The 16,033-nt window shown below is 38.4% G+C and overlaps 1 protein-coding gene across 1 annotated transcript in view; it reads right to left on the minus strand.

Moving 5' to 3' along the window:
* The window catches only part of ANKRD13C (ankyrin repeat domain 13C), a 64,734-nt gene that overhangs the window by 13,927 nt on the left and 34,774 nt on the right, over positions 1–16,033 (minus strand). The window contains exons 5-11 of the mRNA XM_019531618.1: positions 15,669–15,714; positions 13,785–13,851; positions 11,449–11,593; positions 10,670–10,801; positions 8,517–8,678; positions 2,662–2,741; positions 472–570 (exon numbers count right to left, since the gene is read on the minus strand). Of these exons, the coding sequence (XP_019387163.1) occupies positions 472–570; positions 2,662–2,741; positions 8,517–8,678; positions 10,670–10,801; positions 11,449–11,593; positions 13,785–13,851; positions 15,669–15,714 (731 nt within the window). The remainder of the gene's footprint in view (positions 1–471; positions 571–2,661; positions 2,742–8,516; positions 8,679–10,669; positions 10,802–11,448; positions 11,594–13,784; positions 13,852–15,668; positions 15,715–16,033) is intronic.

Raw genomic sequence — 16,033 nt, forward strand, 5'->3', positions numbered from 1 at the left:
GGGGTGAGAGACAGTGTTGAAGGCCTTCCTAAAGTCCAGAAAGACTATGTCCACTGCTACCCCTGCATCTAAGGATTTTTTGACCTGGTCATACAAAGCCACCAGGTTGGTCTGACAGGACCTGCCTAATGAACCCTTGTTGGTGGCCCCAAACATAACCTCCCCCGCTGGCCCCTCATGGACATGTGCCAGGATAATTCTTTCAAAAAGCTTACCCAGGATCGAGGTAAGACTAACTGGTCTTTGAAACACTAGTCTTTGAAAACACTTCAATTTCTGTCAAAATATTCACTCGGTGCTGAAGTGTCTGTACGCCTTGAAAACTGTTGGGTGACTGGTAAAGTTAAAAGTTCATTTGCTTGCCAACATGTTTTCACTCATATTTCTAAGTTGGCAACATCTGAATGAAGACACAAGGAAGTTTTGCTGCTTATTAGAGAACAACATTTATAGCTAGTAATTTTCACTTACGATTCAATTCCTAAGGGAAATTCCTGGCTCATGGCTATTGTGGCTTTAAAGGTTTTCTTGCTTTCCTTGCAGACCAGTTCTCTACCCAGATGAGGAGCTCTTAAGAAAAGAAAGAAACAGTTTATTGTAATGGGATTTTATTGTAATGGGATTTTACAGTTTTATTTCTTTTACAGAAATAAAACTAGATTTTAGTTAAGGCAAGGAATATATATAAGGCTGTCAAACAATTAAAAAAAGAACCGTAATTAATCACGAGATTAAAAAAATAGTTGCGATTTATAGCAATTTTAAATCACGCAATTAAACAATACTAGAATCTCAATTTATCATAAATATTTTTGGATGTACACAAACCCTAGACAGTCCCCAAGACCTGTTCCTCCAACCCGTCCCACCCATACACTTACCCGCATCCAGCTGCTGAGTGTGTGCATGTGTGTGCGCGCAGGCATACATGCGTGTCTGTGGCTAGGTGGGGAGGGGTCACTTTTGCAGCACAGGCAGGCATGCAGCAGTAAGGAGAGAGGGGCTGCTTTTTCCACCCCCCATCACCAGCAGTGATTAATGCACATTAAAAAATAATGCAAAATCAAATAAATGCATTATTCATGGCAGTTAATTGCGATTGACAGCCCTAATGTTATACAGGTAAATCTGATATCTTTCCTTAGACCAACTCAAATAGTTGAAAATATTCTTCTTTGCAAGCTTTCAGGTATAAATACCCTTTGTCAGGCTGAGGAAACATCTGCAATTAGTCTGTCCTCTTCCTAGATGGAATGAATAGTAAAGAAGCCAGAGGCTGGTGTGCATGCAAGAAAGCCAGTCAAGATGTAAATTCAAGAGTCTGTGGTGTTACTTCACAATGATCACTATCCAGAATGGTAAAATACAGGCCACCATATACGAGAAACTCACGGACCAACATACATATCTGCACAGAACCAGCAATCACACTAGGCACATCAAAAGAGCTGTAATATACAGCCAAGCCCTCCAATACCACCAAATTTGCACTCAAAACAAGGACACAGAGAGATGCATCACACTATTGAAAGAGCCACCCAGATACCATGTAAAGAATGCTACAGTACAGAAGGAAAACCCCCATGAATTGCACACCGCTGGTTATGACATGTCGCTCCTCAGAACCTACATGGAAAATCCTCAAACAATTGTAACCCATACTAAAAGAAGACCCAATTATTAAAGAGATCTTCCTATTCTAGCTTTCAAACAACCACCAAACCTCACTAACCTCATTACCAGAAGCACCCTGCACCTTGCCCCCTGGAGGAAGGAGGGGAAGCCTAGAGATCCCAGATCCTGCTGTAGCCACAGCAACGGAAGGGAAGTGACAGCCAGGCGGGAGCCTGAGGGCCACAGATTTACCCCTCATAGGCTGCATATGGCCTAGGGCCATGAGTTGAACAGCCTTGATCTAATGCAATTAAAAATCCATCAAGATTATCCTATTATATGCTTTTTTTAACATCTCCCCTTGTTCGATAACTCTTGCTACTTAACATAGTATCTCCATTAAGACTACAAATTAACTGAAACATGGACTACATAATCACTGTTTTTTTGTGAAGAACACAGCACACTTCAGCGTCCACAAACTAAAACACCTAGGGAAAAATGAACTCAATGACTATAGTTAAGATGCACTGACTTCTAAGCCATGGTGTTAGATAAACTTATGCAAGGTTTGGCTGCTGAGAAGCTTCATATAGTCATTTTTCAGAAATGCCTTCTTCTGGACACAGACAGAGACTCATGCCATAAGTTATATATTTGATTTTGCAATTTATTTATTTGACACTACCATCATAAGCAAAAGTAAAATAAATGTTCTAGGTAGAAAGCTGTACTGAAGTAGTCTGAAACAGACATTAAACTTTTGGAATGTCTTTATACTTTGAGCTTTGGGTATCAAAGAATATGAAAGTTAAAATACTGTTATGTTTTCTGTTGATTATACTGTCCAATTAGTTATATACTCAGCATAGCCTTATAGGTAAAGAATTCATGCCCTTTTTAATTCATGTTAATCTAGAGAAAAGTGTAAATATTTTACAGGTCAAGGCAAGAAAATACAGAAACAATAGGAGATGTAAAGATATAAGCTACAAAAGCAAGAAGTAGTCTACCGTTGAAAAAGATGAACAACATGGAAATACTTACTTTCCATTTTCAGCTGATATGTACTCTTCCCATGTAATTGTGTTGGGTGGAGGTGGAGTAAGAGACTGTCGTCTAACAGGCTGTTAAGGAAAACAAGTCATTATCTGTATAGTAATGAACTACTGTACCATTCGAGAGGCCACTGCATTTTGAAATCTATAACAAGCAGTATTCCTTCCAGCCTGTATGAAGCCATGCAAGTTTACTAGCTCCGTATAATCTCTACCTCCTGTTCTTCCTCCCCCTGACAACTCTCCCTTTGCTCACTAAGCTTGAAACATTAAGTCGGACACTATGGTAGTGCTAGGTACTGTCCAAACAGAAGAACTCCTGCACCAAAGAGCCTTCAATCCAAAGAAAGTGTATATTTTAGATATATAACAAACCCATCACATCAAGCTTTATTTTAATAAAGCCAACGACAAAAACATGAGGATGGCAGTCATTTTAAAAGCCTGTACACGCATCTGTTCTCAGGAACCTCTGGGCTAAGTACAAATGGACAAAAAGCCTGAAGCTGAATTAATTCAATCTTCCCAGGTTAGTCTAACCTGCATAGATTGAACTGATAAGCAAGTGAACAGACATTCACTTTTGATTCCAGAGATGCAACCACATGCCTGCAGTGGTTCACGCCAGATATCAGGGGATGCTAGAGCACATCTCCCTGCTCGGCTGGAACAGACAGCTTGGGCCAAGGCAAAGCATCCTGGGATGCTGGGAGACAGAGTTAATTTGAATCTGGAGGGGGATCTGGGACAGAAGTTCAATAAATTGATTTAACCCAAGTATCAGTTAAGTCTGATACTACATCCCTCCAGGTATATCGTAAACCGGTTTCGGCCACTTTGAAAGTGGTTTATGAGCATTGAACTTCTATTGTGTTACTGATATGAACTGGTTTCTGATCACTTATATTGGTTTATGTGTACTTTCGATCCATAGCCCTGAAGATCAGAAGCTGAGAGGTAAATAGGGCATTGAGAACAGTGTTGTGGTATGCTGCCGAGGCCATTTCGAAGCACTTGGATAAAGGGGTTGTGCCTGGTGAATCTGAAGCACTCTGGAATTCAAAATGCTTCAAACACATTTTTGACCATGATGTGAAATGCCAGTGTTCTCATTACTCATTCCTGACAGCCAGTCTGAGACTGTACAAGTGTTAAGTTACTGGTTCTCAACTTTTTACACTTTTAAGATTTAAGCCACCCCTCATTAAACCTAAGGCACTCCTGCATTAAGTGGTACCCTTGCAGAGGGCCCAGGCAGTACAGGCAGGAGAACAGCCAGGCATGGACTGAGCCTGAGCCTATATGCTTATCTCCTCATACCTCATGGCACCCTTCAGAGGCTGACATACCACTTGTGGTACCCCTAGGTGCACTGGTACCTTTGTTGCGAATCACTGTGCTAGGATTCTTTTCTTTGGATAATACCTACCTCCAACGTGGAGTTTTACAAATTGACCAAGACCCACCATGTCTTCCACCTCCCAGAAACCCAGGCCAAGCAACTTTCACTTATTGTCCAATATCCACAAACCTGGCAACCAAGGACACCACACCGTTTCTCGCATTGGCACCATCTTGGAGGGAGTTTCTGGCTACACTGACTCTATCCTATACCCATATGCCATAGGAGCTGCCAGCTACTTGAAAGACACCACTGATTTCCTAGAGAAAGCAGGTTCCACTGGAAAGCTTTCAGCTACTTCAGCTACCAGGGATGTCACAACTTTGTATATCAACATCCCCCATGATGGTTGATTAAAAGCCATAAAGTCACGCTTGATAAGGAGACTGCCTCCATATCCACTGCACTCTCTCACTGTTCTCACACACAACTATTTCAGATTTGGAGACTCTTTATATCTACAAACAAGCAGCACTGCCATGGGCACATGTATGCCTTCCCGTATGTCAATGCATTTAAAACAGACCTTTCTCTGCAACTGCCCTCTCATCACATTAGTATAGCTGAAATATATTGATGAGATGATCATTTGGACACACAGGAAGGAATTCCTTAGAGAAACTCAATCAGGACTTTAACCACTTCCACCCCTCCACCAAACTGACTCCTGAATACTGTACCCAGCAAATTCATTTCTTGGAAACTGCTGTAAAAGTTTGCAATGGCTATAATACCACTGCACTGTATCGAAACCAACAGACTGATAGTTACCGCCACGTAACTAGACCTCACCCTAAGCAAACCACTAGATTCATCATCTACAGCCTAGCTCTACATTGTAGCTGTATCTACTCTGACCCCACTGACTGGGATATACTCCTTAACAATCTGGAGCTGGGAGGGATTCCTACACTTAAAATACAATTCTAATACTGTAGTCACTCTAAATCAATCAAGTACTCCAGATTATTACAATACCAGCCTCAAGACAAGGACAACCATATCACCTACAGCCCCCAGTTTGACCAGCTTGGACACAATAATGACCTCCAACCCTGCAGGAAAATACCATTTCAAAGTAGCCATGAGGGACAAACCTGTTCTGGATTAGACAGCCACCACCCCCCCCTCACCGCCCCTCCTCCAACCTTAAACAGCGTGTCTTCAGCAACAGACTACCTACCTCCTATTCTTACCAAGGCACTAGACCTTGCTCCAGATACAAATGGCAGCTATGCCTCCTCATCAGCAAAGACCACATCATCACTGGATTAAGCAACACAGACTATAACATCTGAGATTCATTCAGCTGCACCTCTACCAATATCACATATGCTATCACTTGCTTACAGTGTTTTTCTGCTGACGTTGGACAGATGGGGAGACCCCTATGTTAAAGAATGAATGAGCACTGACTTGACAATAATTCCAGAAAGACATACGAGCCTGTAGGAAAAGATCTAACCTCCCTAGACATTCCCTCATCACTGACCTCAGAGTAACTGTTTTTAAATAATGACATTTTAAAAAACAACTTGTATTGGAAACTGCAGAACAAGAAATCATCCACACTGGATTGTGTTAACTATGGTCTAAACCACAGTATGGATTCAGGGGAAAGCCCAAAATTTAGTGTTGCTCCCAAAGACCCAGAAAACTCTGATTTGGCCAGAAATGGCATGAAACCACAGGTGAGAGAGACAGCAGGGAAAACAGTTTTAAAAAAAATATACCACAAAACTTACCTGAAGTATGGAGAAGGTAGGCAGCAGAGCCCTGGAAACTACGGAAGTCCCACGTGTTTCCAGAGGCAGCCTAGTACAGACTGAGCCCCACTTTGGTAGGGAGTTTAAAAGCCCATCTCAGAGCAGAGCAGGTAAGTACCCTCCTACCCTAGGCAGGCATAGATATGTTGGGTGCCTGCCTACCCCCAAAGCCAAAGGCAAAAGATGCTCCCACCACAGGGGCTTCCCAAGTCCCACTTTACTTTGCTTTGCTGCTGCACAGGAGTGGAGGGGAATTTCTCCCTTCCATAGACTCACAGATGTTAGGGGCTGGAAGTGACCTCATGAGATCACTGGGTCCAGCACCCTGCACCTGGGATGAAAAGACTGCTGGGATCAGTTGACCCCAGCAAGATGCCCATCAAGACGTCTTTTAAAGATCTCCAGGGTAGGTGATTGTACCACCTCTGGGGGGAGTCTGTTCCAAACTCTAGACACTTGAATCATAAGTAAGTTTCTCCTTATGACCAATCTAAAGCGATCTTAAAGTTGTTTGTGGCCACTGGTTCTTGTCTTCCCTTGGGGAGCCTTGGTAAACAGATGCTCCCCAGGCCTTGATGTACTCCCCTTACATATTTATAGGTGTCCACAAAGTCCCCTCTAGGTCTTCTTTTTTCCAGGTTGAACACAGTCCTTCAGCCTCTCCTTGTATGACCTGCCCTCCAGACCTCTATAACCATGCGCGTGGCTCTCCTTTGGATTCTCTCAAGCTTCTCCACATCCTTCCTGAAGTGCAGTGCCCAGAACTGGATGCAGTACTCCAGCTGCAGTCTCACCAAGACCGAGTAGAGTGGAAGGATGACATCCTTAATCTTGCTTGAGATGCACTGGAAGATGCATGCCAGTGTTTTGTTCATTCTGCCAGCTACAGCATCACATTAGTGGCTCATGTTCATTCTGTGGTCTATCATGACCCCCAGATCTCTCTCAGTTGTGGTGCTAGCAAGTGTAGCCCCACCGAGCCTGTAAGTGTGTTGCAGATTATTTCGCCTCAGATGGAGCACTTTACAATTCTCTGTGTTAAACATTATCAGGTTTTGATCTGCCCACCTTGCAAGCCTGTCCAGGTCAGCCTGTATCCCCAGCCTCTTCTCAAGTGTGACCACACTCTCGCATAATTTGGTGTCATCCATGAACTTTGCCAGTACATTTTTAACACCCAAATCCAAATCATTGATGTACATGTTGAAAAGCACTGGTCCAAGAAATGAATCCTGGGAGACACCACTGGTCACCTTTCGCAATGTTGAGTCAGTTCCGTCTACTAATACTCTCTGGGTTGTACCTCGGAGACAGTTACCTAGCCAGCAGACTGAAGTAGTCAAGGCTGCATTTTTCCAATTTTACCATGAGGACATTGTGGGAGACTAAGTCAAAGGCCTTTCTGAAATACAAGTATATGACATCAGCCTCATTTCCCTTATCCAGGTGGCAAGTTACCTAATCAGAGGTATGGGACAGCCCACTCCGAAAAACACCTGAAATTGGCTCCGGTGAGCCTGCAGGGAGCCCACTTTCCCCACCACTGAATTACAGTGGTCCACACCTATGTTCCAACTAGCCCCTTTGCATATGTTTTTGTTGAAGGGAATAGAGATATTTTTCATTAATAATTTCTATGCAATTTGTACACACTATCAGGATGACAGGAGTCAGGTGGTTGTCATAACTAGTCCCCCAAAGCAGCAAATTCACTGTGCCAAGTTTACTGTTAAAATTACAGGTTGATAAGAGCAAGTAATTCCAATACCTTTTTAAAAAAGGGAAGGCATGACTGTAACATCAGTCATTTTACATTGGAAGACTGCAGCAAAAGTAAAAAAAAGCTCAACATTTACAAATCATTAGATCTATTCTTCACTACAGTTTTCAAGTAGATATTCTTTAGCAAGTTTTGTGCTTCACAAAACTTTTCTCATATTAATAAATATCCATTGAAGATATGGATATAACTAATTCTCAAGATGTCAAAATTAAGTCCACAGCTTCTTTATGATGGATTGTACCGTGTATAATTTTCTTGAAAATTATTGAAGTTCAAAAAATATTATGTAGAAAACAGACTCGAAACACCAACAGTACATTCAAACATTTCAAATGACATTAAAACTCAGATTAGCAACTCTAAATTAACTGAAGAATAATCTGTCAGCTCAGGAGAGGATGAAGGAAGGATTACACCTGTTAAATTTAAGGCTATCCCTGCATCTAAGCCTCTACAGTTTTCGCCTTATAATGTACTTGAAATTGGAGACCATTCAGAGAGAAGATTATGGTAGACTTGGAAGGTCCCTTCAGTAAAGTAATCTAAAGGGGAATAAATAATGACAAAAAGACACTTTAGAGGAGCATTCTAAACCAGAATAAAAAAAAACAAATCCTGTCCAACAGAATACTAAAATACTCTCAGTCAGCTACCACCAGAAAAAACCCTTCTAGAAAGATCAAATGACTTCACTGTTTACGTTTAATATTCCACTGTGCACGTTAACCAGTTTGAGAGGGAAAAAGACAACACTGCCTAGGATGTGTGTGCCAATTCCAATATTTTAAACTAAGGGAAACGTTTCCTATAAATGCTTTTCAATGACAGCTGTGAAGGTGAAGATAATTTTTCCAAATAAAACTGGTGTACTGTAGAAAACAAGCTAACTATACCTCAAAATTTTGTTCCATCAAGTTACCACCTTTACTTAGGCTTTCCATGATAGCCTTATTTCGAAGAATATCCTCTTCACTAAGGTGTTCTCTCCTTTTCCTTGATTCTAAAACAAGTCCATTAACCAAGTAGAAGTCTGCCAAAAAGTTTCCTACTCTTTCCTGTAAGAAAGATAATTGAAATTAATGATCTCTAAAATCTTCAAGTAAAATCATTTAAAAGTCAAGTATACTGAAATATTAAAATGATTCTGTTTGATTGAAATAAAGTATAAAAATGAAAAGTTTTACTTAACTTGTATTGTATGTAAGTACAAGTGCTTGCCTTAGCAGTGCACTTCCCCAATCACATCAAAGCAAGTGCTACTATTGCATGGACTCCTTTGGCGACAGAACTCCCATTAGCATGAAACATCTAATTAAGTCATCTTTTCCTGAAGAGCTAATTTGAGGGTTGCCTGGGAAATCTGTTTTAACTCTGTGTCTGGAGAGGTCCTGAATGGTTGATTGTTTCAACTTAGGAGATAGGTATCTGTATCTGTATAGCTATCCAATTTATTTTTGAACCCAGAGTTCAAACTCCATAAAATGACATCCCCCCACCTCCGGTTTAAGATGCAAACTAATGTATGAGTGGCACCACATAATACTTTAGGCTACAAAAACGGCTGCCTGTACATTTATATAAGGAAGAAAACATTATTTTCAGGCTCTATGTGCTTTCATTCTCATTTGTATAGCAGCAAGTGTTAGTTTATCTAACCTTTTTAAAACTCCTAAACTATATGTCGTAAATGCTCCTTTGGCTTAGGAAATTCTTCCTTTCAGCATTTTAATTTTACTTCCTTATATCTCTGAGTGCTTTCATTCTTATGCAATAGGATAGAGATCAAACCATTTCCAGTAATTTCTGCTGCTGTATACAGAAACAAAACAAACCAAGTGCTGATGAGTTTTCAAGAATGCCAGTATAAGCATGCTGGCTCTACTCAGGTCAATTTTATGCCAAGAAAAGGGGGACTCCTTTTTGGGAACTCCTTTTGGAATAACCAAGCACCAGTGATAACCATTGTTAAAGAACCTGGGAATAGATAATTTTCTTAAAACTGCTGGCTTTTTCTGTCCTGCAATATCTCTCCCCATGAAGTCAGTTTCTTCAGAGACAATCTTTGGTGAACAAAATAAATAGTTTTCTGCTGCATCATCCAAAGGTACCTGTCATCCCAGCAGAATATACAAAAGAAGCTTGGAAAGAAAAGTTATACCTTGCATCTTTTACACACTCTTCCTTCTGTAAAGGTGCTGAATTATCAGTGCAATGCTAAAAAAAAAGTCCATGTGGGTTGTCTAAACACTCTTAAGTAAGTTAATAATTCACTCAACAAAAACAGGAATTCAGCAAGGAGATCTGTTGGTTATAGTTGAGCAGTGGTAAATTGATGCCTGGCAAGCAACAACTGCAAACACAATGCAAATCCTAGAAGTTATCTGTGTTATATGGGACCAAAACACATTTCCTGGACAAACCTATGCCCTAAATAATATATTAGACATCGTACTGAAATGTCTATCACACCTTTAACAAATTGATTTCAACTGCTAGAATTGATAAAATGTCCTCAAACACTAAAAGGTGGAACTTCTTGAGTCTTGGTCAGAAAAAGCCTTATTACACTTTCCCTGATTGTTTTGGCTAATTCTCTTCCATCTAATCTTTTTATTAGGTACCCAAGCACTGATTTCTGTTGGAGGTGTAGAAACATGTTTAAATAATACCACCAAACTGAAATCCATATTAGCCAAACTCCATGAATTTACCTCTTTCCTATTCCTACTTCAGTTTTTAATCTTTTTTTATTTTCCAGATTCCTAGGCTACAACATTTTGGGTTCAATTTTGTCTTTGCTCAACAAAACTCTAAGAATCCCTTTTCTGTTCTGCCTCATGCAGATTCTACTATCTGGCAATTTCTGAGTTTCTTCTTCAGCCATCACCTTGAAAGTCCCTCTCAACTCCAGGTTTACCACTTGGGAGACATGAGATTCAACATATTAAGTGCTAAAGACATACAAAGAAACACCCTTTTCTCTTCTTGGCTTTCTATCAATTCTATTTTTCAACAGTCACAAAAGAAAGGTTTGTTGAAGATTTACTGTTTTGTCTTCTCTGAAAAGCCATCCTGTTTGGGCACGTGTGAAGGTAATTGATTTGGTTGATAATGTTGCTGAATAAATATCACTGCTCATTAAAATGTCAACCTCTTCTTCTGTTTCCATCTCAGATTCCTAAAAGAAAATAAAAAAACCCCAAACACTGAAATACCAGACTACAGAAGAACATCTCTTATTCCTTAATTATTTTTTCCTCTCTGTCAAATTAAAAAAGTTTCAAGAACTAACCATTACTGGAAACTACCATATTAGACTTTTTAAAGAAGATTATACAGTATTAGCATCAGTATGCCTTATACAGTTGGTATTATGGAAAGAGACACATGTCTGAAACTCTGCCAGCAAATGTGCTGATAATTGACTGTATGGGCTACATTGTCAAATAGTTTAGTATCTTTAAAAGACAGTTTAGTATCCTCCCCTATACCAATGGAAACATAAATTCAAAAAGTTTGCAAGGTAAAGAAACAGCATTAATTGTTAACTTTCAGCTCTGAGGTAAGGAATTGCTTACATTTCTGGAAAAAAAAATTCCCATTTCTATGAAGAGAGACAGAAGAAAGTCAAAAACAATTTTTTTTCTTTTGTTTTTTCTCCCCTTATTAGGTGTCTGTATTCAGGCAAGTAATTTCCTTTTTTGACCTCATTGCCATATATTATTTGAGCCATATACACAGAAGCTGACTTTTTATTAGAATGCACATTTTATGACTAGGAACTCATTCACTAAAATTAATCTTTACATACATGTAGCTTCTCACCTCATGATGTATTCGCTGGTAAACTTTTTGTTCATTGTCTAAAACTACAAAAGATTCAGAGGGTGCTGCATCACCATTAAAAATGAAGCTTAAATCCCCTCGTTGGCACTTCATGTCAGTAAAGTCTATTAGGGTTGTATCAAGCCTGTGGAAACAAACCAAAGGTAAAGTACCTTTAAAAAAAAAGTTATCCAGACATATTAAAATACATAATTGATTTCTTTTATCAAGCAAAATGCTATTTTTTCCAATCAGCATATACAGTAAACCCTACATTTTTCTATTGTATTACATAAATGCATATTGGCTATAGCAATTATTTACTATTGCCACTAAAAATGAATAAGATTCAATTCTACTCAGTCCCATGTTACAAATATATTTCAGGACATGTTTATATTACTTTCATGGTAAAATATAATGCTTCTCCCTTGTCACATGGTGTTAACACAATGGAATTACAAATAAAATTTAAAAGACAACTTGCCACTTCATCATTTTGACTTCATAATTGTTGGCCATCAGGAATCAGACTCATTTTCTATGGCCTGCAAATACACTAGGAATCGGTCTAAACACAAGTGGCGTAGCTGGTATATATTACTCAAAGCAAGCAAGGATCACTGAACATGCAATCCTACTTTACAAGTAGGATTACAAGCTCACATTTACTGAAATCAGTGAGAACTAATCATATCTGGATTTGGACCAAATTAAGAAAAGGACCAGGACTGAATTTTGCTTTGGTCAGTCTTACTCTCGGCATTTTTAATATGTTTTTATACTTTCAGCAGCACAGGCATATTAAACACTTCTAGTGACCTGTCAAGTCTCCTCCCTACACATACCTAACAGAATTCCTTTGATAAGCCTCCAAAATAACTATTTCTTATACAAACTCCTTGTAAATTATGCATACAAACGCAATTACATTTGTTTAGTACAGTTACAACTGTAATGCTTAAAAATATATTTTCAAGCCACTTAAACATGCATTGAACTTTCATTCTAGAAAACAAACATGGGGCTATTTAGATTTATATTCATTTCCACATTCCCATCAAGGCAAGTGGTGCATGAGCACAGAACCGACTTGGACTTATCACAGAGAGATCTGACCTAAGAAGTCAAAACATTCTTCTCTGTTAAAAGCTTTAAAGAGAGAAGCAGTTTCTACAGAATAAATCCTCTGAATTATTTATTAACCTGATTTTCTTGATTTTTGGAGCTTAAACAAAATAGACACTTGAATCCAACAAAAGCTATTTTCAGCTAATTAAAGAGCTGAGGTGGAAAAAGCCAAGAAAACATGAAATGTGTTGAGTTTATTCTTCCTCCTTTTCCCTTTTGTTCCCGCAAAATTACATTAACATTCTTACAACAGCATAATTATGGCACAGCTACATTTCTGAACAATATCAACTTAAATTTTAATATTAAAAATAATTCAGTTTACATATTTCAGTGAATTATCATGGCAGATACAATCAGATAAAAATGAATATATTTGCTTCAAACCCCTAAAACTGATTCTGTAAGAAATAAATATAATTATTCTCCATATAACTGAATTTAAAAGTTAGTTATTTCTGCTCAGTTACTTTTTACAAGTATGTACAGTTGTCACACCCATTAAGTAATAACATTATCTAAGCCAACCTCTAAGAAAAACTTTAACACTTACAAGAACAGAAAGCTGCATTCTAGTGAAGAAGGATATTAGAAAAAAACATTTATTCCAAAGACTTCACGGCCTGCTTTTCAAGGATTTTACTGTGCTGAATCATATAACCATTTAAATTCGAGTATATTAAAAAAGGGTAATACTTCCAATTATACCCCTTAGATATTAAGTTCTCCTCAATACAGTAAACAGCAATATCTTAATCCTTCTAGGCATTAATATCTTTTTTAAAATAAACATTTCTTCTTAAACTCCCCTAAAATTTAAGCGTTACTTAGACAGGACAATATTTGTTTTAAAGGCATCTAAAAATCTTCACAACTAGCCATGTAAGTATTTGGAATGCTGATGTGCACCTATGCACTACACTACTAAACAAAATCTGAGATTCTACGCTATTAAACAAAATCAGAGATTTTAAAAAGACAACCCCCTCCCCCCTCAACTGAAAAATATGCTATTTAAACTCTTCGGGGAGAGGGAGGGGATAAAGATTCCATTAAAGCCCACTGTTTCACCAAACACTGTGGTTACCTATGGCCTTCAAACTGAACTGGTATTTTATATTTGTACTGTCAGAATTTACTGGTTCCAATAATGCCCATTTTGCTGTAATTTAACAAGGATACAGTTGTTACAAGTCAATACTTACCTGATATTTATACCTTGTTTATATATTTTACACGCATCGGAAGGCAGAATTCGGGAAAGTAAAGGCACTGCATTTGTAAAAGAAAAAAGAGTGATTAAAATAGAAATATAGCCAGATACTGCACAACAGACTACCTCAGCAATATCTATTTAATAAAATACTAAGCATTTCACTTGCCTTCAGGTATTGCTGTACTGTAAGCAGAAAATTATACTTTTCATAAGTTATGATTTTGATAAAAATGCAGGGGAAAAGTATAGCCTATAATTAGGGATTACTGGAATGTGTGCCAGAAGTGCACTGCGCAGTGGCTTCTTTAATCTTGGAGTTTCCCCTGCATATGACCCTCCCCCACCACTGCCGACTGGCAGAAGGGCCCCATTGGCTCTGCTGCTTGCCCCTGATAGACAGGGAGGTGAAAACCGAAGTTTTAAATATGCCACGGTTTTTGCCTCCCACTGCTGATTGGCAGAGGGCCCCACAAGCCCCACCACTTGCTGCTGACCATACAGCGTAGCTGTTGGCTGCACTGCTCACCACCCTAAGTAGCTGCTAGTAAAATAACACAGTTTAGGCAATACTTCTAGTATCTGTTTTCCTAGGCAAAAGCCTCTAACATCACCACTCCCCAATGCCATGTGTTCTCTCTGTCTGCACCCTACTTGACACTGCATGCCTCTGCAGAAAGGTGTAGCGTCAGCTCATTATGCAGTCCACAATTTACTTGGCAACACAGTAACTTGATCACCAGCTCAAAATATGTTCATGGCTCAGTAAGTGTGTATTTCAACTCTGAATGCCTTGTCATTTACAACTGGGGGTTAAAAAAGAAAAAAAAAACAACCAAAAAACAAAAAGCACTTTACTTTAAAATTCTGTGCACCTCCATGCCAAGCCCAGAAGACGGATTATGTTAGTTGGCCCTGCTTCACCCAACATCTGTATAGATCAGGCACTTTAGTGGAGAGCTTTTATCTAAGCTGATTAAAGCCATTCCAATGTAATAAAATGAATGCTTGTTGAACAAATTAAACTTGATATTCAGGATATCTTTGTTTCATTATATAAAATACTGAACTCCAGATTCAATCATACTAATTCAAGATTTTTAAAAAGTTAATTCAGACATAATATGGCCAGCATTAAACTCACAAAATATTCCTGCTATTTAAATGCTTCTACAGGGCATAAGGATAGCTTCTCAGTTCCGACCAAGAAAAATCAAAGAATTGCAGTTAAATTTATAAATAATTCTAAAAAATTAATTTAAGGTAAAGTATAAATGCTGTGACTATATAACTAGAACCAGATCTGTATCTGTTTATGTTGCCAGATAAAGATGATGTTAAAACAGAATTGAGACCACAAAACTCAAAATGGAGACATGTTTTAATTAACCCAAAGCCAACTTTATGAACCCAGAAAATTTGGAGTCAAAATGAAATTAAAGAAATCAAAACATGCTGAAGTTAGGGTGCATGAACCACTTTAACTCTGACTTGTAGCAATATATAATAATCATAATGGCTGAAATATATTAGTGTAAGTCACAGATTAGATTGAACTGTTTTTAAAGATTTAGATTTCCTTACTCCCACCCCAGCCTTCTCTTGTGTCACTACTATAATTTGTTCTCACCTACTTTAGGGGAGGGAATCAAGCTCAAATATCAAATATGATCAAATGAGAACAACAAAATTCTTCAGTGTACCACCAGACCTTTTAACACTCCAATACACAGACTAGATTTAGATTCTGCAAAGATCTAAAAGTTTGAGCCCTCAGGGGTTCTCCCCCTCCCCCCCAACATACAGGTGATTGCAAGGGATATTACAGATTCTACTCCTTTATAACTATTTATAGCAAAGATAGCATAATTCTTACCCCAACTTTGAAAATCCCAGTGAAGTTCTAGATAGAAGTCACCTAGCTGAGAAGACATAAGAATATATCATTAATGAATATTAGCCAAACTGACAAGTGTTAGCTTTTATGGAAGACATGGAAAAAAAGAAAATTTCTAAGTTAAATAAAAGCATATATAACCAAATAAGAGATCTAGCCCTCTCTCTAATATTAGCTTCTCAGGAATACTAAAATGAATATATCTAGATCTGAGTGAATAACATGATGCATTTTTTTCTTTCACTTTGTATACTGGTGTATTGCTGATTAGAAGCATATCATTTATTTTTATTTTAAGTTATTTCAACAACTCAAGTTGCAGACTGAGCAAAAGCAATTAGCTG

This window comes from Crocodylus porosus, unplaced genomic scaffold, assembly GCF_001723895.1.
Source record: "Crocodylus porosus isolate Cpor-Errol unplaced genomic scaffold, CroPor_comp1, whole genome shotgun sequence".
NCBI lineage: Eukaryota > Metazoa > Chordata > Crocodylia > Crocodylidae > Crocodylus > Crocodylus porosus.